This window comes from Pituophis catenifer, unplaced genomic scaffold (assembly GCF_029215685.1).
Source record: "Pituophis catenifer annectens isolate HBS135680 unplaced genomic scaffold, rPitCat1.0.hap2 SCAF_17, whole genome shotgun sequence".
NCBI lineage: Eukaryota > Metazoa > Chordata > Lepidosauria > Squamata > Colubridae > Pituophis > Pituophis catenifer.
The window spans coordinates 434,634-455,799 of NW_027256897.1; the positions used below are offsets into that span (position 1 = coordinate 434,634).

At 57.9% G+C, this 21,166-nt stretch overlaps 5 protein-coding genes across 6 annotated transcripts in view; 2 read left to right on the forward strand and 3 right to left on the reverse strand.

Moving 5' to 3' along the window:
* The first annotated feature begins 379 nt into the window (after positions 1-379).
* On the forward strand, positions 380-4,995 carry LOC139325611 (ficolin-1-like). The gene is made up of 11 exons (XM_070955532.1): positions 380-464; positions 594-707; positions 1,914-2,027; positions 2,248-2,301; positions 2,616-2,651; positions 3,067-3,093; positions 3,409-3,444; positions 3,769-3,896; positions 4,145-4,274; positions 4,463-4,597; positions 4,745-4,995. The coding sequence occupies exons 1-11, from the start codon at positions 380-382 to the stop codon at positions 4,993-4,995; spliced, it is 1,110 nt and encodes a 369-aa protein (XP_070811633.1).
* A 280-nt stretch (positions 4,996-5,275) lies between these two features.
* TMEM141 (transmembrane protein 141) lies at positions 5,276-6,421 on the reverse strand. The gene is made up of 4 exons (XM_070955619.1): positions 6,309-6,421; positions 6,065-6,122; positions 5,860-5,928; positions 5,276-5,570 (listed from the first exon to the last, which is right to left on the reverse strand). The coding sequence occupies exons 1-4, from the start codon at positions 6,333-6,335 to the stop codon at positions 5,476-5,478; spliced, it is 249 nt and encodes an 82-aa protein (XP_070811720.1). The 5' UTR covers positions 6,336-6,421; the 3' UTR covers positions 5,276-5,475.
* Positions 6,422-6,458: 37 nt separating this feature from the next.
* Positions 6,459-9,215, forward strand: PAXX (PAXX non-homologous end joining factor). Of its 2 annotated transcripts, XM_070955618.1 has the most exons (7): positions 6,459-6,631; positions 6,944-7,004; positions 7,086-7,126; positions 7,384-7,574; positions 8,002-8,079; positions 8,435-8,522; positions 9,043-9,215. In XM_070955618.1, exons 1-7 carry the CDS (start codon positions 6,540-6,542, stop codon positions 9,080-9,082), a joined length of 591 nt encoding a protein of 196 aa, XP_070811719.1. In that variant the 5' UTR covers positions 6,459-6,539; the 3' UTR covers positions 9,083-9,215. The 2 variants fall into 2 exon arrangements, with proteins under 2 accessions (XP_070811719.1, XP_070811718.1); XM_070955617.1 differs by having other exon boundaries at positions 6,944-7,126.
* Positions 9,216-10,030: 815 nt separating this feature from the next.
* On the reverse strand, positions 10,031-13,236 carry CLIC3 (chloride intracellular channel 3). Its single transcript, XM_070955811.1, has 6 exons — positions 13,201-13,236; positions 12,015-12,124; positions 11,554-11,679; positions 11,266-11,372; positions 10,542-10,717; positions 10,031-10,189 (listed from the first exon to the last, which is right to left on the reverse strand). Exons 1-6 carry the CDS (start codon positions 13,234-13,236, stop codon positions 10,031-10,033), a joined length of 714 nt encoding a protein of 237 aa, XP_070811912.1.
* A 1,320-nt stretch (positions 13,237-14,556) lies between these two features.
* ABCA2 (ATP binding cassette subfamily A member 2) overlaps positions 14,557-21,166 on the reverse strand; it is a 31,687-nt gene continuing 25,077 nt past the window's right edge. The window contains exons 38-50 of the mRNA XM_070955812.1: positions 20,805-20,952; positions 20,414-20,537; positions 19,842-19,974; positions 19,557-19,674; positions 19,172-19,350; positions 18,509-18,650; positions 18,104-18,238; positions 17,854-17,957; positions 17,554-17,646; positions 17,156-17,258; positions 16,907-17,044; positions 16,467-16,673; positions 14,557-16,324 (exon numbers count right to left, since the gene is read on the reverse strand). Of these exons, the coding sequence (XP_070811913.1) occupies positions 16,289-16,324; positions 16,467-16,673; positions 16,907-17,044; positions 17,156-17,258; positions 17,554-17,646; positions 17,854-17,957; positions 18,104-18,238; positions 18,509-18,650; positions 19,172-19,350; positions 19,557-19,674; positions 19,842-19,974; positions 20,414-20,537; positions 20,805-20,952 (1,660 nt within the window). The 3' untranslated portion in view covers positions 14,557-16,288. The remainder of the gene's footprint in view (positions 16,325-16,466; positions 16,674-16,906; positions 17,045-17,155; positions 17,259-17,553; positions 17,647-17,853; positions 17,958-18,103; positions 18,239-18,508; positions 18,651-19,171; positions 19,351-19,556; positions 19,675-19,841; positions 19,975-20,413; positions 20,538-20,804; positions 20,953-21,166) is intronic.

Sequence of the window (21,166 nt, forward strand, 5' to 3'; positions counted from 1 at the left end):
CTGTTTCCCAGAAGGTTGGCATAGCAAAAACATCTCCAAATCTGGATTGAAACCGGAGCTTTTCCTTCATGGGATTCACAGCACCTGACCAAACTACCAGCAGGGAAAGGGGACCACCTGGAATCTCACGGTTGGGAGTAGCCCAAAGTTTCCCTTGTGGCTTTGCTTCGGAGCAGATGAGATGGGCTCCCTCCAGAAATGGGGACGGTTAAGATAATTGAACCTGCAGCATGGGAAGTCTGTGTGTCGTGATCAACAAGGAAGCAGGTTGCGATGTTGTAACCGTTGACCTTGGGATACCCATCTGAGAAGGGCAGAAGCAGCAGATAAAAGCCAGAGAGGGTCCAGGGCAGGCGACAGTCGGAGCCCAGCTGGCACCATGGGCAGAACTGGCAAGCGAGCGGCTCTCTTCCTCCTCTGCCTGATGGCCGCAACCTGTCAAGGTGCAGAGTCCACCTGCCCAGGTGAGCAGCTGCCTGGTTGGCTCAGCGGAGGACAGACAGCATCGCCCCCCTTCAGAGATGGAAAATTTTGCTTTAGTCAAAAAACAAAGTATTTTTTTCCCCCACTGCAAATGTTTTCCTTTCTTCCAGAATTGGAGAGGCTGGGCGTGGATGGCAAACAGGTGATAGCCATCCTGCGGGGAAGCCCAGGCTTACCTCAACCACCCGGGCCACAGGACCCCTCAGGCACTCCAGGGGCCAAAGGTGGGTCTGCTGACGGAGGGGGGGGGTGCACTGACGCTGCATCTGATGCCTCCTTTCTTGTTGGGGAGGAAGAGTGCTAGGACTGGCACAAGGGGGAAGGACACCCCTTTCTTCCTCTGGCTGTGGGAATCCCCCTTCCCGCTTTCTCCAATTCTGGAAGAAAGGAAAACATTAGCCTCCAGCCCTGGTTTAAGCCTGCCCTGGCTGGGAGGGGGCTGCCCCCCCCCCCCAGGAAGAAGGCTGAGAGAGAAGCCCTGGGGACGTTGGACCCCCTGGGGCTGGCCCAAAAGGCCAGGGGGCAGTGAGGGGGATTCTGACTCCAGGGCTCCAGCTGTGTGGGTGGGTGCTTGTTTGTTTGTACAAAGACGGGGCAATGAGATCTGGGGGGTTGGATCTTGGATGCCGAAGGGCCGGACTTCACAAAGACAACATCTGTAGACAAAGGAGAAAGTCTCTAGTATAGTGGCCCAAAACTGAGGAAGGAGAATCTGGCTATTTTTCCAGATGGTTGTCATAGCAAAAACAACTCCAAATCTGGACTTTTCCTTCATGGGATTCACAGCACCTGACCGAACCTTCTGCAGCCATGTTGCCCGTATTTCTACACAATCAGGAAAGTTACAGGGCGGTTATTTACTTTAACCGATGAATGAGAGTTGGAAGGGGCCTTGGAGGTCATTTGTTACTTGGTGCACACGTGTCCCCAGACTTGAAGCCCGGAATAATTTTGGCCATTGGACCCCTGGTTGCTTACTCTGAATGGGAAATCCAGTTCTGCTCACAACCAGCCAGCAGGGAACAAGGAAGCAGTTTGTAGTGCCGTAACAACTGATCTTGGCTTGGCACCTCTGGGGGAGCCTTGGGTGTCTTGGCAGATGTGTGTCTTGATGGACAAGGAAGCAGTTTGTGGTGTTATATCTGTTGATCTTGGAGACCCCATTTAATAGCAAAGGTTAAAAAGCAGCCACCACCAATAAAAGCCAGAGAGGGTCCTGGACAGAGCTGGCAAGCGAGCGGCTCTTTTCCTGCTCTGCCTCATGGCTGCAACCTGCGGAGAGGCAGAGAAGTCCACCTGCCCAGGTGAGCAGCAAGCAGGTGGACTTTGAGGAGGACAGGCAGCATTGCCACCTTTCGGAGATGGGAAATGTAGCTTCACTAAAAGGAAAAACCTGCTTATTCACTCCAAACCTTCTCCTTCCTTTCCAGAAGCCCAGGTGGTGGAGCTGAATGGCAACGACAAGGTGATCATCCTGCGGGGATGTCCAAGCTCCCCTGGGTTACCAGGGACCCAGGGACCCCCAGGCTTTCCTGGGGCCAAAGGTGGGTCTGCTGAGAGAGAGGGTAGCTGGCTCAGGAACGTGACCCCTCCCGAAGGGAGCCACCTGCCCTGGGAAGCCACCTGTGCGGCAGGGCTCTAGACCTGGCCAAAGGAAGCCCTTCCTTTCTTCCGGCAGTGGAAATTCTCCCTCGCCAAATGGGCTCAGCTGCCCCCCCCCCCCCGGAAGAAGGCCTGGAAGGTGACTTTGCTTTCTCCTGACAGGTGAAAGGGGCTTGCAGGGAATCCCTGGGGAAATTGGACCCCCTGGGCCAAAAGGTAAGGGGGCAACCAGGGGGATTCTGACTCCAGGGCTACAGCTGTATGTGTGTTTTTGTGTGTGTTTGTGTGTTTCTGCAGCAGGAGGAGGGGCAGGGAGGTTTGGGGAATAGAGCTCCAAAGAAGGGGCAGTAAAATGGGGGGGGGGTTGGACTGCCTCAGCCAGAAGGTCAACTCCACCTCAGACCCTCCCCCATCAGCTGGCCACCTGTGTGGGCTGCAAAGTGGGCAGGCATGGGGGGGGTCTGCCTGGGGGAGGCGGGAGTGGGAGGTTGAGCCTGGAGGACTCAGAGGAATCTTCTCCTTTCACTCAGGAGAAAAGGGGGAGGCAGGGAAGCCCGGAGAGAAAGGTAAGAGTTTCTTCTGCTTCTTGGAGGTACCTTTTTTTCCACTCCGGTGTCAACACACACACACACAAAAAAACCCACACACAAATTGTGTTTCTGCAAATCACGAATGATGCCATTTGGTTTTGCAATAGTTCAGCTTCAACCAATTAAGAGACATTTCTCAAATGGAACGGACCCCACCCTAAAACGGCTGGAGGCCCCGAGTGAGCAGCTCGTGGGAAGGGGCTCTGGGGGTTGGGCAGAGAGGGTGCCAGCTGTTTCCTCCCCCCCCCCCCCCGGCAGAAGGACACCTTTTTCTGGAGTTCTGCTCAGTTCCTTCCTCAGCTGCATGGCTCCCCCTCTTGAGCCCCAGTGATGCCGTTTGACCCCCAGAAAGAGGGGGAATTTTGCCTTTCTCTTTCTCTTTGCCTTCCAGGGGATAAAGGCGACACAGGAGCAATTGGTAAGAAACGTGGCCCCTCCCAGAAAAGCCAAAATACGGAATAACATAGTTGGAAGGGACCCTAGAGATCTTCTAGTCCAACCTTCTGCTCAAGCAAAAGACCCCCCTCCATATCATTCCAGACAAATAGCTGTCCACCCTCTTCTTAAAATGGAGCACCCACAACTTCTGGAGGCTCCATGGTTCAGCCTCAGCCCCCCTCACTTCAAGTCAGCATGGCAGGATCCCCCCCCCCCGGCCCTTGCCTTCCACATGGGGTGGGGTGGAGTGTTGGGGTAGGAATTGACTTTTCTTTGCTTCCTTCTTTTTCTGCAGATGAGGAGGGGCTGGATGCTCTCCAGTGCAACCGAGGTGAGCGGGGGCTGCGTCCTAGCCCTTCCTTTCCTTGCCCCCCCTCCCCAAATATCTGGGAAAGCCAATGATGGGGCAAAGTCCTTACAGCATCTGCACTTCTGATGAGGGACACCCTTGGCTTCAAAAAGGGAAACATAAAAAATGGGGTTTCCCAAAAACATTTTTTTAATTGAAAATTAAACACTGGACATTGGACATCTTGACCGGTTGATTGCTGACCAGCTGTTGCCTCTCAGTCAGCCCCCCAGGAATTGGGGGGGGCGTTGGGCCAAGCCATTGCAGAAGGGAGTGCCCCCCTCTCCTGCCTCTCTTTCTGCCCAGGTGCCCGAAGCTGCAAGGAGCTCTTGGCCCAGGGGGTGGTCCTGAGCGGCTGGTACACCGTCTACCCCCAGGACTGCCGGCCCCTGCGGGTGCTGTGCGACATGCACACTGATGGAGGCGGATGGATCGTGAGTGCGGCCCACGGCAGACCCACTCAGGAGGGGAGCTTTCTGCTCGCCCGCCTCTTGCCAGGAGTGGGAGGAAGCAGGAACCGAATCTTTCTCCGGGGGGCAGAATGTGGGTCAGAGGGACCCTGGGAGGGGGACGGTTCTGGGGACCCCTCAACATTTGGGGAGGGAGGGGTGCAGGGAGAGAAAGCCTGTGGTTTTGGGGCCTGCCCCATGGGAAGCTTAAGGGCCTGGATGTTCCCCCGCAGGTCTTCCAAAGGCGGTCGGATGGCTCGGTGGATTTTCTCCAGGACTGGGCTGACTACAAGAAGGGATTTGGGAGCGAGCTGACCGAATTCTGGCTGGGGAACGACCACCTTCACCTCTTGACCTCTCTGGGTGAGGGGCTTCTCCCTCGTGGCCCTCCTGCTGCCAGAGGAGAGGGGCATGGGACCCTTGCTGGGCAGAGCTGCTGCCTGACCCTTCTCACCGGGTGTGGGTCTCGGTGTCTGAGCAGTGCACTATGTGTTTCACACACAAGTGTGAGTTTCTACAGGTGTGGACTCAATTCCTCAATTCCTTCCTAGGAGAGAACGAGTTGCGTATTGACTTCATGGATTTCGAAAATAAATTTTCCTTCGCCAAATACGGATCCTTCCGGGTGGCAGCAGAATCCGACTGGTATCGGCTGACGCTGGGCAACTTCACAGGGGGCTCCGCAGGTGAGTTCCCCAAAAAATCCATCTCCATGAGCCTCTCTGGGCTGAACAGTGCCAGTCCGGCCAAGGACCTCCCTCCCCGGCTGGCTGATGCCCTGGAGATGCCCTGGGTTGGCCTTCCTGGCACCCACACACCCTTCTTCCTCCTAGGCGACTCTCTCTCCTACCACAACAACATGCCCTTCTCCACCCGAGAGAGGAAGCCGGACACTCTAAAGTTCAACTGCGCTGAGATGTACAAAGGGGCCTGGTGGTACAATGAATGCCACTACTCCAACCTCAACGGGAAATACTGGCTGGGACAACACGACTCTTACGCGGACGGCATCAACTGGAGGACGGGGAAAGGCTACAAGTACTCCTACAAGCACACAGAAATGAAAATCAGGACGGTGGCTTAGGGGGCTCCTTCAGCAGACGGGGGTTTCTTCTGAGGGGTTCCAAAGGGCATCTAGTCCATCCCCTCTGCTTTGGATTTGCTACCTTGACACAGAGCTTGCATTTTAGAAAATGTCCGTGATTAAATGATCTTTAAACAGCTACTCTGAAGGGCCTTTGCAGAGTTTGGGGGCCTTTGTCCCCCTTCATCTTTGCGGGAGTTGAGCAGCCAATCTATCCAAAATTAATAAATAAAATTAATAAATAATTTTGCAACCCAGCCAGAGGTCTCTGAGTGTCCTTTATTCCAAGGGCATAAAATCTGCCAGCCTTTGACACTGACCTTGACACTCAACGCAGGCCTTGTTCACACATTGCACAGAATCCGAAGTGGTTGCTTTGCTTTCCCTAAGCAGCCTTCGGCGTCCTGCCTGGTGGATATTTGCAAAGTGGCTGCAGCCTTTGAACAGCTTCAACACCCCTCCCCATTGCTCATCTTTGGGCTACCTTTGGGGGGGGGGTGTCTGGAAGTCCCACAAGTCAGCACAGTTCTTCAGCTGCCTCCGGGTAATTGCATAGGTGGGTAAGGCAGCCAGAGCTGCAGGAGCCCAAGAAGACAAAAGTCCCACTGAAATCCTTCCTTCCCAATCCAAGGGGTCGTCTGATCAGAGTTGGAGTTGGGAACGCCAAAAGGGGAAATCTCATCTCTGACGGGGCACCCCCTCCCCCTCCCCCCACCCCCCCACCCCGCTGGCTCAGGGGCCTCAATCTGACGGGGCTCCCGGGGACTTTGCTAGATTAAGCGAAAGTAAAAGAATTTTAGCCCACCCCAAGGGCCGGTTTACCTCTGGGATTCGGGGGGGGGAGCGCACCCTAGAAATACCAACCCAGAGAGAAGAGCGCGCTCCAGGGGAGGGGAAGAGGCTTCCTGAGAACAGCAAAGGCCACTCCGGTACCTGCATGGACACAAGCAGAGGCTCAGGCCAGCGCCTTCCTTCAAGGCAGCACGGATTAGCCTCTCCCCCTCCCCCCTTGCCCTTCTCCGTTTATCCAGGAGCAGCCCAAGGACCCCCGGGCAGGGGGGGGGCTTACCCATGGAGAGCACGGCCAGTCCCTTCAGGCGCACGAATGCCTGGCACAAGGCGTAATCCTGCAGCGCGGAAGAGACGGCCCGGGTCAGAGTCGCTCCCCAGCCGGGGTCCAGCGGCGACCCCCCTCGCTCGCCTTGTGCCCCCCCCCCCGCGCCCCCCCTTGCTCCGCGCCCGGCGGCCGCTGCCTGCCGCCCGCCCGTCCATTGGCGCCCAGGCAGACGCAGCTGGCCGAGCCACTGACTCACCGGGTTGGCTGCCGTGGCGGGCGGCATGGCCTCTTCCCTTGGCGGGCGCCGGGCGGCCAGAGCTCCCTCTGCAGGGCCGGCGGAGGCGCCCGGACTAGCCGCTTTGGAGATCGGCCGGCAGGCGCCGCTGCCTCGCCGGTCTAGCGGGAGCCTGGCGCGGCGATCGGAAGCGGCCGGCCGGGGCGCACGGAGGGCAGGGGCCGCCGGATTCGGGCTCTTCCGCCGGGAGCGATGGCTCGGCCGGGGCCGCTGCGCGTGGTGAGCCACGGAGGGCGGCGGTTCCTCTGCTTCTGCGGGGACGGAGGCGCCTCTCCGCGGCTGCAGTAAGTTCGGAACGGCGCTTTGGCGCCGGGAGCCCCTTGCGCTCGGATCCGCCCTCGCCAACCTCTTCCTGGGCCCCCCGAGAGTCTGCAGAGGGCCTGGAAACACCCCCGCCCACCCCTCAAAAATGCCCGCCACCCATCCCCAGAAGCCCCCCCCTTTCTGCCACTTGACTGTCGGATCTGGAGGCTGGCAGAGAAGAGTCCGGCCTGGGAACTCCCGCCCTCCTGTTTCCCTCGGCCGGGCTCCTGCCGGCGAGGAGCCCCTTTGGCCAACCGTCTCCCTCGCTTCCTCCCTTCCTTCCCTGCCGGCAGGCTGACCGACGCTTGCGAGTTCTGGAGCTGCCGCCTCCCTTCGGAGAAGCTGAGCGGACAGGTGCGGAGGGTCCCCTGTGCTTCTCCCTGGGTCGGGGGTCCTTTGCGCGCCCTGGGGCTGACTGCTTTCCTCTTCGCCCAGGAGGAGCCCGACTCTCCCGCCGGCAGCCTCTCCAGACTGCGGTGAGTGGGCCGCTGGCCATGGTTCTGCTTCCCAGGACGGATCCCGGCCGCTTTCCCCTTCCCGCCTGGCTACTTCAGCAGTGGGTGGCTCCCATTAGAGCCCACTGGCGGGAAGAAGGCGGAGGGGGAAATGCCAGGCCTGGCGGAGAGGTGGCGCCCTTTGTTTTCATGCAGGGATCGTGGCCTCTGCAATGCCCTCCCAGCTCTGCCTCCTGGCACCTCCTGGGCACAGCCAGTCACGCCTCCACTCTTTGCAGGGAAATCCTGCAGGGCCAGACGCCCATCCTCACCCTCGGTGACGGCAAGGCCACCCTGCAGGTCCAGGACGGTGGGCAGAGCGTGACCTTCGACCTGGACAAAGCCTCGCTCCCGGAGGCCAGGAGGCAGCTGCAGGACCTCACCTTCGGCCTGGTGGAGCAGCTGCAGACGCTGGAGAAACGCCTGGAAGGTGCAGCCGGGTTCCTGGAGAGGGCCTGGGCGGGTTGGCAGCTTTCCCGTCGGGGAAGCAAAGCCCCCTAAACCACGGCACCCCGAAGGAGCTGCAGCCATCAAGGCAGAAAGAGTGGGCTTTTTCCTAGGGAAAGGGGCAGGGAGAAGTGCAGGGCTAGTGGCCGTAAAAAGGGTGGGGGGTGGGGAAGGCAGAGAACGGGCATGGCCTCTGGGGGTTTCTGGGTGACTGAAGCTCCTGTTAAATTCTGTAGAAATTGCTTCCCAGGGCAGTTTAAGCACAAGCACGTCTGAAGGAACATTTTGCCCAAACGAAACATGGTCCAGGAGCTTCGACCAAAGGAAAAGGCCCCTTTTGGCCTGGAGCGTTTCTGGGTTCAGGGGCCGCCAGGGCCTGACTGCTTTCCCTCTTCCTCCTCCTCCCCCAGAGAGCACAGCTGCTGCCACCTCCATGGCCCTCAGGAGCCCCGAAAAGATCTCACCAAGCCAGAGTCTCTTGGGAGCAGGTAAGAGGCGGCATCCAGTCGGGAAGGTGCGCTTCCGCCCCTCCCAATTAAACCAGTCCGGAAGAGAGAGACAAAAGCTGACACAACCTGCACCCAGCCTCTCCCTTCCAAAAGATCTGGCTTCCCAGGCCAGAAAAACCAGATTGTAGAAACCCAGTTACACTAATGTCTGAATGGTCCAAGGGGAAAGGTGATTTTCTCCAGGAGAAATGTTCCCTGGGTCTGTGCCAATGTTGGGCTCCACCCGTCACTTTGGATGCTCCAAACTGCTGGAAAAGTAGCAACCCCCCCCCGAAGAGCCCCCCAAGTCTGGGTTATGCAAGGAAGATATCACTGCAATTTCTCTCCCCCCCAGACTTCAGTCCGCGGAAGCCCAGAGGAGGGGCTGGTCCGAGCAAACGGCGCCTGCCTGGGGAGTCCCTCATTAACCCTGGATTCAGAAGGTAAGCCCTTGGGCTGCATGGGCCCCTTTGCTCGGATGGAGCTGAGCCATCATGCATCTCTGGGAGCCTCTCCAGCGAGGGGCGCATTTTCCTTCCATGGTCCATGCCAATTCTGGGAACCTGACTGGCTCTGTCGGGGGCACCTCACAGCTCTGTGTCATTGTGGTCCTCAGCTCCTCCTTCGGATCTCGTCCCTGTTTCTTGCGGAGCTGAGATTGGGCTTTTGAGCAGTTTTGGTCAGGCAGATGATGTGATGGGAGAGGCTTCTCTCACTAGTTCCTCCTTCCAGATGTTGGACTTGAATTCCCATCGCTCCCAACTAGTAGAGGATGAGCGGTGTGCAAATCCAGCATCTCTCAGCAGCCCCCAGCAGCTTCCTTCTCCCTGCCAGTCAGCGCCCACTCTTTCTGGGGATGGCAGTGCTGAGCTCCCTGCCAGGGAAGGGGCAGAATGAGGGAGGGGAGGGGAGGGGCGTTTGAAGGTGTGAAGGATGCTCATATGAGCTTCCCTTTCGCTCTAGCAAGAAGACCCCGACGGGGGTAGACTTCGAAGACGCCTGAACCATTTTCCAAATCAAATGGGAAAGAACTACTTCATCATGGATATTTTAAAAATTATTTAAGCCTTAAAATACCAAGTATATTTTTATATGTATTATATAGAAAGAAGGTGACAATAAATGCTTTGATTTTACTCACTTTCTGGTTCTTTCTGGGCCAAATTCTTTGGAGTGGGGGAGGGGGACAGAAGTCTAAACTAGTGGGAGTAAATTCTGCTGGGGGGGGGAGTTTGGACAACAGGAGGCGGATATTCCAATTCTAACCGATTCTGCAGGGGAAGAAGTCTGTCTAGGGCACAAAAATTGACGGCTTCTAAAGTCTCTATTGATATATTAGCGTCTATTTAATTTGGGGGAAAGACATTTAAAGCATTGGACATTTGGGGGGGGGGGTATTGCACTTCAAAAGAGCCATGGGTGAAGAGAGAATGTGGAAATGCAGACATGCTCTGACACCCCCACCCCCACCCCGAGAGCCAGATCGTGTGCAGGGCTGCTCCAGCGAGGGTCTCTCACAGTTTCAGGTGAGCTAAGCTCTCTAAAAAGCCCCCAGCCCCACTTCAAGGCCTTCAGGCCATCTTTGCAGGTGTGAAGGGAGCTGACTGTCCTCCCTCAAATCTTCCCGGCTGAATCTGGTCAAGAGGAAGAGAGGGCAGCCCTCTAGAGAAGAAAGGCAGGCTTGCTAGCCAGGGACCACCACAGCACATTGGCACTGCCAGTACTGCCCAAGGGCAGGGCCAGGGCCTGACCCCATTGCCTAGCACCCACCGCCTTGGCGGGAGAGGAAGATGGCGATGCCGGACCCACCTAAAGACCGTGCCCACGGGGGTCCCACAGGTCTGGGCCTGCCCTGCTTTCTTCCACTATGAGTGACTGAGAGAGAAGGAAGAGGAGCCAGGGGGCTGCCAGCCAGAGCTAGCCAGACCCCGATTTTAGCCGGGGGGGGCTATTAGGGCTGCCTGACCACGCCGTGGTAGGCCTGGATGATCTCCTGGGGGTTTGGACAGGTGTACTGGAACTCCTTGGTCTCGGCAGAGGACTCCAGGTAGCGCCCGATGCCCCGCAGCTCTCTGGGGATGCCCGCCTGGCGGTAGTGCTGGCCCACGACCTGCAGGAGAAGGGAGGGAAGCCAAAGTCAGCGCCTCCCGGAGCAGAGGGTGGCAGTGCCAGCCGTCCCTTTATTCCGCTGACTTTGTTTTCAAGATGAACCCAAACTGGAAGGTTGAGATTCCCGGGATACCAAATTTTGTTTGTGCTGCGTTTTGGGATAATTATGGCTCGGTGGAGGGTGGGGTGGAGGAGAGGCCGCCCTTCCTTGAATACGTTAGGTGCTCCCAGAGGACTTGTGGCGGGGAATTTGGCCCCAGGACATGCCCGGCAGGAAAGGGTGCCCAGAGCAGCCAGTGGGACCCACTGAGGAGGAGAGGAAGGGGGCTCTGCCTCCCTCAGGATCTTCTCACATTGACGATGTTGAGTTTGGGGAGCAGGTTGCAGTCGGCCAGAGTCATCTGGTCCCCATCCAGGAACCGCCGGCGGGAGATGACCAGCTGGGGGTCTCGCACCCGCTCGTAGTCCAGAGGAATGTTCAAGTATTGGTCCAGCTTACGGAAGGCTTTGAGGAGGGCGTGGAGCAGAGCTGTGGGAAAAACACCCGAGGAGTTAGCCTCTGGGGCAGACGGCAGCAGAGGAATGCACAGATAGACTGCCTCTAAGGTGGGGGCTTGATCCTGCTACTCAGCAATTTCTTCGGCAGCCAAAGATTCAGCCCAGCCAAAGCTAAAGATGGTTTTGCTCTGGTCTTTGAGATGCTCAGAGGTGTCTCTGTTGCTTGACCACTTGCTTACATCCTTTTTTAGGGGCCGCCCCCTCGCTCCATCGGCTGCCACTCAACTCACTGACCAAGGGAAGATTTTCCTCCTGTTTGGTCTGTGCCCGGCCTGTCTCCCCTGCAGGGAAGGGACTTTGTCTCTTCTTGTACTGCCCTCCCCCACTTTGTCCCCCAGTGCAAGTTCAAAGAAAGGTAGACGGGCCTCCTCCACGCTGCTCTCCTGACCTCAAATGGAGCCTCAGTGGCTCAGCACAGTCTTTCTCTGAATCCCGCAAAGGACTGGACTCAACTAAGGGCCTTGGCACACGCTAGCTAGGGAGGATGGGGGTTGTAGTCCAGAGCCCCTTCCCTCTCACTTTCGTCCTGAGCTGGTATCGGGTTCTTGATGTAGGCAGAGAACCTGTGGAAGATGTCATTCCCGGCTAAGATGGACTCCTTGTACATGGGCGCCAGGGTGGGGAACCTGTGGGGTAAGACAGAGGAATGCTGACTGCTGCGGCTCCTTGCCTCAGTCTCCCCATCTGCACAATGGGCAGAATCCTGCCTTGCCTCTGAAAAGAGAGAAAGGAGAGCCGGCAGGATGCTCTTGCTTCTCTTCTCTCTTGGACTCCCCTCCACAAAGGATGGGGACCCCCACCACTTACTCAGGGGGGGTCAGGGTCTCCTCCAAAAACTCTTCGATCTTGATGGTGTCTGTTTTGGGCTCCCCATCGTAGAGCAGGACGGGCAGCTGGGCTCCCGGGGCGAAATCTTTCAGGACATCCAGGGACCTGTGAGGGAGGAGGGAGCAAAAAGGGGGCTGAGCCTGGGAAATGGAGGGTCCCCCCCTTTCTGTATCCCCACAAGGGACATTCCCGGGAGCCAGGAACACCAGAGCCCTTTTTCAGATGCAGCTCCCCAACAGCCCCCAAACCCAGACACCCTCCCCCCACCGCACTCCAGGGCAGCTTTTCCAACCCCATGACCCCCAGGTGGGTGAGGCAACAATCCCCATCACCTGCCAGGGGATTTGTGGGGGGGGTAGAGCAAAGGGGAACTTCCAGTGGCAGGTTCAGCATTGCCAACTGTCAGCAGGCAAGACGTCGGCCCTTCCTTTGGCCCTTACCGCTTGGTGTCCACCGTGGTCAGCGTGAAGGGCACTCCCTTAAGCAGCAGCACCATGAAAAGGCGCTGGCAGAAGGGGCAGTGCCCTATGGTCTCTCCATCAGTGCTGGCCTAAACAGGGCAGGGAGGGGAGTCAAGAGACGTTCCGGAAAGGCATTCTGGCAGGAGAAATGAGCTCCTGGGGACCCCAACATGCCACCTTTCCTTACACAGCATCCACCGAATGTATGGCACTACAAATCCCATCCTCCCAGCCAGGACTGTGCCAGTGAAGTAGCTTAGCAGCAGAAACACGCCTTTAAGCCTTTCTCTCTGCTGTCAAAACTCCCCGGGATTTCAGTCCAGTTTCAACGCTTGTCAATTCCTTCCTCGTAGGCAAGTTATATTTGGATCAGGGCAGGCGTTTATGGGATGGGAAGATGGTGCAGCCGCCGTTTAATTGAGCCTCGCCGGCACCAAAGCCTCGCAGCCCCTTCCTGACCTGCCTTTCGGAGGGAACATGGGTGCTGGGTATGCGCTCTCACACCTGTCCAACCAGCTCCCTTGCGCTCAGCGGAGGACCAGGGAGCCCCCCACGCCCCCATCCCCGTCCCGGCTCTCAGCTGTGATCAGATTGTTCCCCGGCCAAATCCAAAACCGAGGCAGCGTTTCAGGTTGGCCAAGAGAGGCTCCAGGATGGGTGGGTGCCTCAGGGCAGGGATTTGGCAGTTTCATTTTGCGAAATGGATTTGAGCAAAGTCTTTCTCCAAACACAGCTGCACAGCTGCACGCAAAAAGATCCCTTCGGCTCCAAGTGGGGGAAATAGAACCGTTGCAGCCGCCCATTTGTGGAAAGAGAAGGTGCGCTCAGGACTTCCCAGCCCCTCCCTGGAAGATGCACACCCCCCCCAGGACCCCACTGGAGGGCTCGCAAGTCCCCTCCGGCCAGATGTTGAGGGCAAAGCCTGGCTTGGCACCCAGAGGGACTGCCTCCCAGCTGGAAAGGAAGCAGAGGCTAGGAGCAAGGGAGGGCCCCGTCCAGACACAAACCCCCCTAAGGGCAGAGGCTGGAGTGGGGTCAGGAGAGGCCCTCCAGCTTAGGGGCTCTCCAGCAACTTGCTTAGCCTCCAATCGGTGGCTTTGGCCATGGCAGCTGAGGTCCCTTCTGGAGCATCCCAGCGGCCGAGGGAAGGAAGAGCGAGTCTTACCTTGACAAACAACTGGAGCTTGGAACCCTCCGCCATCCTCTCTCGTCCTCAGAAGGGAAGCTGAGCTGTCCAGAAGCTGCTCGGATCTGCGTTATAAATTCGACACACCCTCCTGTGAGCTTCACCAGCCACATTCTTTCTTCCTCGCCTCCCAACGCCCTGTTTCCGCAGCCACCCAATCCCGGGCACTCCCTGGTTCCTTGGATGGCAGCGGCAGAAGGGCAGAGTCCGAGCTGGGGGTCCCTGGGCAGCCAGAGAGAGTTTGGGCAGCTCCGGGAAAGCCCCCCCCCACATCACGAGACATCACAGGCCCTCCGCTGAGGTCCTCTGGGTTAAAGCCGGGGAGGGGGGAGGCAATGTGGACAATGGCAAAGCCAGCACTGGCGTTACAAGGGAGGAAGAGTCCATCCTGCCTAATTGGTTTGGTAGATATTGAAGCGGCAGGAAGGCTGAGTTTTGCAAAGGGAAATGAAAAAAAAGGGGAAGAGATTTTTGCCGCTACCATATTGATTACAAAGGAACATATAGACCTTTCTCATCCTCTCAGGCGGGGTTGAATTTTATCTTTTTTTCTAGGAGCCCCAGATTTACAGCGAGATCCCCGGGGGGACCCAGGCTGGGCTCAGGGCAACCGAGGAAGCCTTGTGAAAGGCTGGCTTGGATCATGGGGTGGAGGGCAGCCGGGAGCCCATCTCTCAGCCCCCCCTGCAGGGGCGAAGCTCCCCCTTGGCCCGGCAACACCCTCCCAGGGACATCTCTTAATCCCATCTCTTGGAAAGCCCAGGCCTGGGGCAGCCGGGACAAGGAGTGTCTTCTTCTGAAAACAGCCTAGCTCCCTCGCCCAGCCAGAAAGTGTGAGAGCCACACTTCCGGGAATATAAAAACAGCGATTGCGTTTTGCACAGGAGGACAATCCCCCTGGTCTTTGAAAGCCTGCCGTGAGATTAAGGAGCTGTTCCCAGCGTGGGCGTAATTAAACCCTTGGCCGGATGGCGCTGTTGAAAATGCCAGCCTGCCACGCCCAGGACCGAGAGACGGGGTTCGAACCAGTCCCCCTTCCCCCCGCCTCTCTTGATTAGGGGGAAATGACTTAAGAAACAGAACACAGGTGAATGAAAAGTGTGGATATTCTAAAATGATAAAAATATTCACCAACAAAATGCTAACGTGGGCTGAACCAACGTGGGCAGAGTGTCACTCTTAAAGCCACTCACAACTTGCCTGGCAACTCCTGCCCACTCAAACTGGTCGCAGACTGGCACCCCCTTCAAGGACGGTTTTTGGGGTCCTGTTCAGCCTTACAAAGCAAATCCCAGCTCCCCCACAAAAGTCTCTGCCAAACAACATGCCGTTATTATCACTTTTTTATTAAAACAATAAATTTATTATTTTTCACATTGGCTTTTCTGGTTCTAGCAACGTACAGGCTCCTTGCAAAGAGAGCAAAGCTGCTCCAGGGGGGCTCAGCACTCCCAGCCAGGGCTCGGGGCAGAGAAAAGGGCCAGAGGGGCCAAGGAGACCCCGGCCAAGGGGGCCCCGGCTCGCCAGAGAGTCCTCCAAGCCGGCTTCTCTCTGCAGGTGGCCCGATGCGTCCCTTTGCGTCGGATGTCCAGGGCCCATTTCCAGCCCCATCCTGGGGGACCCAGAAAGAGGACCAGCAAAGCCCCACAGCTGTTGTGGGGAGACAGAGCCCAGCACAGTCCCAATCAGTTTCACACACTCTCATTCACACCCCCTTCCCAGCGCTCCAATAAATTAAAAACATTGTGCTTGCTAAGCCGAAAATAAACCGATGCAATCTGTCTAAAACCATTCTCTTCCTCAAAATACAATTTACACTCGTTCTGTGCTAAGAAGCCGTCTCGCTGCTGCCGAGTTGAGAAGGAAGCCATCCTCACTCTGGCCCCAAAGATGTCTCCTCCGGGTCTTCCAGCACCCCCTCCTCTTCATTTGGGGGAGCCCCTGCTGGCCTTTGACTTCTCTGGAGGTCGGTGCAAACAGGACAGCCAAGGGGGGGGGGGGTTGCCCTTCCCCACCAGGAAAGGACGGGCTGCACCATGGATCAGGTTTCTGCAGCCCCACCTTGCATTTCAAACTACAGCTCCCATCGTCCCAAGCCACCTGCTGGGGCATCAGGAGTTGGAGTCCCACACATCTGGGGCAATTCCAGAAGCTGCTGGAGAGGCCCCTCCCGGCTCCTCTTGGGTGCACCGCTTCTCCAGCAGTGACTCGTTGTGTAATGGGGCCTCCGTGCCTGAGAGCTCTTAAAAGACCCTCGCGATCCCACTGGATGCTTCCGATTAATGCCATGCCAGGTTAGAACACAAGCAGAGGAGTGGAAAGCTCCGGCCCCACAGCCAAAGGGGAGTGGGGAGCCTCCTGGGAGGCCTCTGGGAGCCTTTCAGAGGGTTACTTGATGCTTTAAAAAGGAGATTCGGAAGCAAAAAGCTCCAAGCCTGGTTAGAGGAAAAGGATGCTCCTTGGGCTGCTTTTGGGTTGGAGGGGGGGCTGGCTTCCTTCTGAGCAGGATGCCCAGATGCCCAGCCCTTCCCAAGCCTTCATACAGCTGGCAGGGGGCTCTGGTCCCTGGGCTGAGAGAGGGGGGCAAAGAGGAGGGAGGTACGCCCTGACGCAATCCAGAGACTTGTTCAGGAGGATCCGCTCCCCTCGGCTTTCCTGCTTCCCTTTGGCCAGAAAGGCTGAGGGTGCCCAGTCGTCCACCCCAGCACAGCCAGCCGCTCTCCACAGTCAGATCTGGCTCAGCCTGGCAGAAGAGGCAGTGTGGCACAGCAGAGTGCAGTCTCTCCGAGGAAGAATGCCCAAAACTGTGGGGTTCCAGTGGGGTGTGGAGGCAGCTGCTCCTCTGTGTAAACGCCCCACCCCAAGTCTTCTCACGCAGACGGACTGTGCCGTGTCCGGTTGTTGGCCATCTGCAAAATGGCACAAGGCCAGTTCCATCCTGGAGGTCACACAGGTCAAAAGCTCGGGCAATGCCTCCTCTCGCCGCCTCCAGGACGTCCCGCAGCCACCAAGCGGGAAGGGGCGAGTGGCTGCCCAGCCAAGGGTGGGGGCTGCGTCCCCTCCGTTTTCAGCAGAGGGTGTCCGTGTTGAAGGAGAGCTGAGCCTGGGGGTGGGAGGAGAGGAAGAAGAAAAGAGTGAAGGTAACGAAGGCTGCCCCCCCCCAGGCCTCTTTGCCTCCCACATGGCCAGCTCCCTGCTCCCGCGGGACATCTTCTGCCTAACCAGGCAGGGGCTCCCCGGCTCACCCTCTCCTCCTCAAAGCTGATCAGCCCCTCGTCGTCCGTTTCCAGGTCCTCGGGCTCCTCCCCCACCATGGTGCGCAGCTCCGTCGGGGTCCCGCGGGGCCGCAGGAGGCTCAGGAGGCGCTGCAGAGGGGACTCTATGGGGTAGGACAGGAGGCTCTCCTGCTGCTCCAGGTTGTCGCTCTGCTTCTTGGCAAAATTCACAAACACCTGTAAAGGAAGCTGCAACTCAGGCTGGAGCCCAGGACTCGCCTCCCACGGCCGGGGATTAGGGTGGTGGGGACAGAAAAGGGAAATCTGGGGCCCTCCAAGATGGACGGGCCTTCCCATCATCCTCAGCCACCCAATGAGGCCAGTGCAGCGAGCACAGAGCTGGCCGGCATCCACTCGTCGGACAGAAGAGGGTGGCTAAAGGGAAAGCGGGGACCCCGGTGCCCCCTCACATTGTCCAGCGTGGTCTGGCTGACGGAGTAGTCCTCAATGCCCAGGACATCCACCACTTGCTCCATCTTGCTGAAGACCTGGGCCAGCGAGATGTGCTCCGACTTCAGCTGGTACTGGACCTTGGTGTGGTGCCTCTCCTGGGGGAGGGGGGAGGAAAAGGCAGGGAAGGTCAGTGCCTCCTCCTCCTCCTCCTTCTCCAAGGTGAACCCCCTCTCCCCCCCCCCCCGCCCCCCGACAGTGGCCCAAACCTTGAGGACGGCCTCCGGGAAGTTCCGGCTGAAGAACTGAGCCACTTCCTTCACGTTCAGGCTGGACTTGGTCCTGACGGTGATCATGTAGCCATCCCCAAACCTGTCCAGAACAAAGGGAGGGGGGGGAAGAGGGGGCGCCTGCAAGAGCCAGTCTCCTGGCCGGATGGCTCCGGTAGGGAAGTGAAAACTACCGTCTAGGATGGGGCAGCTGAGAGGGCCTTGCCTCCCTCCAAAGGGGCCAGAAGAGGATTTCCTCCAAGACTGGGGCACTCGGGGGCCTGCTTTGCATCTGGGCGTTGCCCCCAGGCCAGGACTGAGAGCTTCCCCAGGTTTGGCCGGTGGAAGAAGCCGCTGCGAGGGGCCCATGCTGTGCCCACCCAGCGCCCTGGGCTCACCGGTTCTTCAGGTGCTGGATGCTGCCCAGGCACTTGAGTCGCCCGTTCACCATGATGGCCAGCCGCGTGCAGAGGGCCTCACACTCCTCCATGCTGGGAGAAGACAAGCACAGCTGAAAGGAAGGGAGCCCTCTCCCCAAATGGCAGCGGGGGGGGGGGGGGGACAGCTCACCCATTGCTCTTGGTCGCCCTGCAGCCGCTGCCCCCTTACTCATCCACATCCCCGGAGCTCCCCAATCCAGCCAACCCCTTTCCCTGGCACCTCAGGAACCCGGGTGTCTCTCTCTGTGCCCAGCCTACCTGTGCGAGGTCAGAACCACGGAGCGGCCCGTCTTGATGATGTCCAAGATGAGGTTCCAGAGGAAGCGCCGAGCCTTCGGGTCCATGCCTGTGGTGGGCTCATCCTGTTGCAATGGAGGGGACCAGGGGGCAGGATTAGGCCCAGCGGGGAGGTTCCCAAGGCCTGGGTGGCATCAGAGCACCAGAGCAGAAGAGCAAAGCGTCCCCCGCAACCCTCCAGCCGGGTCTCTTCCCCACCTTCGCTCCTCACCAGGAAAATGAAGGCGGGGTAGCCTATCAGCGCAATGGCAGTGGACAGTTTCCTCTTGTTGCCGCCGCTGAAGGTGCTGGCGGGCTTGTTGGCACATTTAGCCAGCTCCAGTTTGCTCAGCGCCCACTTGACCACCTGGGTTGTGAAGGAAGAGGGGTCTCACACCCACAAAGAACAGCCCAACAGCAGCCATGGTGGGACTGCTGAAGGCCCCCCTCGCCCAGCCTCTGCGGCTGGCCAGATGTCCCGGGGAGCCCCTGCAGAGGGGCTTGCCCTTAGCCCTTTCTGTCTTGTGGGGTGAGTTCCACCGAGTCCACACGGAAGCAGCAGCAGCAGCAGCTGCCTTCTCCTTTTCAGGAAAACCCGGGAGACGGGGGAGTGCCTGTCCTTCTGCCTCTGCCTCACCCTCTCCTCATCCTTCCACGGGATGCCACGCAGCCGTGTGTACAGCTCAAGGTGCTCCTGGGCCGTCAGCTCGTCGAAAAGGGCGTCGAACTGTGGACAGTAGCCCAGGCTCTGCTGGACCTGCAGAAGCTCCTTCAGGATGCTGTGGAAACCGAGAGCTGGGCTGAGCACAAGGCGAGGGGCTCATCGCTGCCCAGGAGGCCCCCGGAGCCCCTGCAGAAAGGCCGGCTGGGGGGAAAGGGGGTTCAGCAGCCCCATTCAAAAGATAATGGGACCCATTACTCAAAGCCACAGCGATGAAAAATGAAGCAGAGAACAAATGGATTGTGGGGGGGGGGGGAATATAAGCATATAAGATCAGCACAGGATTCCAACAGCTAGCAGGAAGACACAGCCTTTTTTTTGGGTGGTGCTTTCCTGCAATGAGTAAATCAGAACAATACTGCCTGCCCATGGAGGCTCCATAGACCTATGGATTCACACTTCCTGTTTCTCGCTCTGTGTGCAAATGACCCCATTTTCAGTCTGGGATAGCAAATTCCCAGGACATTCCAGGGGAAAAGAAGGGAATAATAATAATAAAAAATCAGCTTCCCAGGGAGCCCTGCAACAGGTGGGCCCCTGAGGAACCCTCCAGCCCCCACCCCCGCGTGCCAGGCGCACCTGTGCCCGTTAATGAAGGCCTCGCCGTTGGTGGTGGTCTCGTCCCCCGTCAGCATCTTGAAGGTGGTGGTTTTCCCTGCCCCGTTGACGCCCAGCAAGCCGAAACACTCCCCCGGCCGGACGCCCATGCACAGCCGGTCCACGGCCAGAATGCGCCCAATCCTGCGCGATTTGTACACCTGGTGCCCGGGGAGCGCAGGAAAAAAGCCACCTCAGCCTCCGTGAGCAAAGAGCGTCTCCTCAGCCTCAGGGCATTCCCACCTGCGCAGGAGACTGCCCCCATCTCCCGCAACCCTCTCTGCCCCCAAATCTCAGCTGCTTTGAGCCCCCTGCTCCAGCCAAACCTGCCTCGGATGGACCCCCCACCCCACACACACACACATACCTTGGTGAGATTCTCAAGCTTGAGCATGTCATTGTCGGCGTCCCCACGCAGAACTCGCTGCCGCTCGGTGGCCACATCCACATCGTCTTCAATGGGTTTAGTGGAGACGGGAAATCGCCTGGGGAGGATGGTGCAAAGGAGCTTTTTTTTTCCAATGGGAGGCTTAGCCCAGTGTCATTATGTCCCTCTTTCCCTCCCAGGCACGGATTTCCAGGACTGCAATTCCCACCCAGCCAGACGGGAAGGAAAATTCTCCCTTCTGGGCACACCTACTGGCACACTCACTGTGGTTTTCGGAGAAAGTTGTACTGGCACATGATGGTGATGAAGAACCCGACAAAGCCTTCCACAGTCATGGCGACTAAAGCCCTGGTCACGATGTCCCACTCAAAGGGAGACTTAATCTTGTCAAATTGCCCTACAGGAACAGAGGCACAAATGGGGGTGAGAGGGCCAAAACCTCCCCCGGGTGGGGGCTTCCTTGGCAGGGGCAAGGAATTCATCTGAGGCCTTTCCGGGGTCACCAGAGGCTGGTTTCCTGCTTCCCAGAGCTATTTTTCTAAAGAAATTCTTTTAACAAACATTTTCCTGCTGAATGGAAGAGCCGCAGAGGTGAGAACGTCCTCTCCTCTGGGATCCCCCAGGCAATCTAAGGCGAGCCGTCACTAAGCAAGCCAGGGTTAAGAAACCGCTCTGCGCATCTTCAAAAGCTTGCAACATTATAGGGATAAAATCGTGGGACGGAGAACGGGGAGGAGAAATCCCGAGGCTGAAACAAAGGGCAGATTTACTGCCGCTTTGGATAGTGTGAGATGGCAGCGTATAAGTTGAATAACCAGATAAAAAAAACTCTTTACCGATCTTTGCGTAGTATTCGTTGATGTACTCATTGTAAGCCATCTCCATGAGTCCGTGGCCCAGGTTGTAGTTGGGGAAGATCAAGAAGCAGCTTTTTAAGTAGCTGTTTACCACCTTCAGGTCCTGCGGAGAAATAGGCACTAAGGAAGGAAGGGCTGCAGCAGGCGCGTCAGATCAGCCCCCCCCCACCCCCTCCTCGGCTCCAGGCCCCAGATTTGGGGGCTGCACTGCCTCTGTGCGTGGTACAAGAGGCCTTTCCACCACGTTGGTCCAGTTTTGAACCAAAGGGGTCAGCTGAAGGCAGGGACTATCACAGGGGAAGGATTCTGCCAGTCGCTTGCTGATTTTTTAAAAATCCTTATTTTAGCTTCCTGCTCTGCCGACACCCACCTTGTCGTGCTCAAAAAGCTGCAGGAGGAAAGTGGCCACGGTGGCCGTGATGCCGATGAAGAGGTTGATGACGATGAGGAAGACGTAGGCCGAGCTGGGCACCTCGAACCAGAAGGAGGCTGGGTACATGATGGGCGTCATGGACCACCTGGGGGAAGGGCACGACAGGCTCCAGATGGAAGGCCCACAAGCCCTCAAAAGCCATGGGGAACCTGCCTAAGAATTTCCCGCCCAGCTCCTTCCCTCTGGAAGTTCAGAGGTAGACTGCCTCTAAAAGTGGAGGTTCCATCCCTAACCTTGAAGGGCAGACCCATGCTCCACGGGGCTCTCTTTTGACCAAAGCAGCATATCATGGAGAGGAA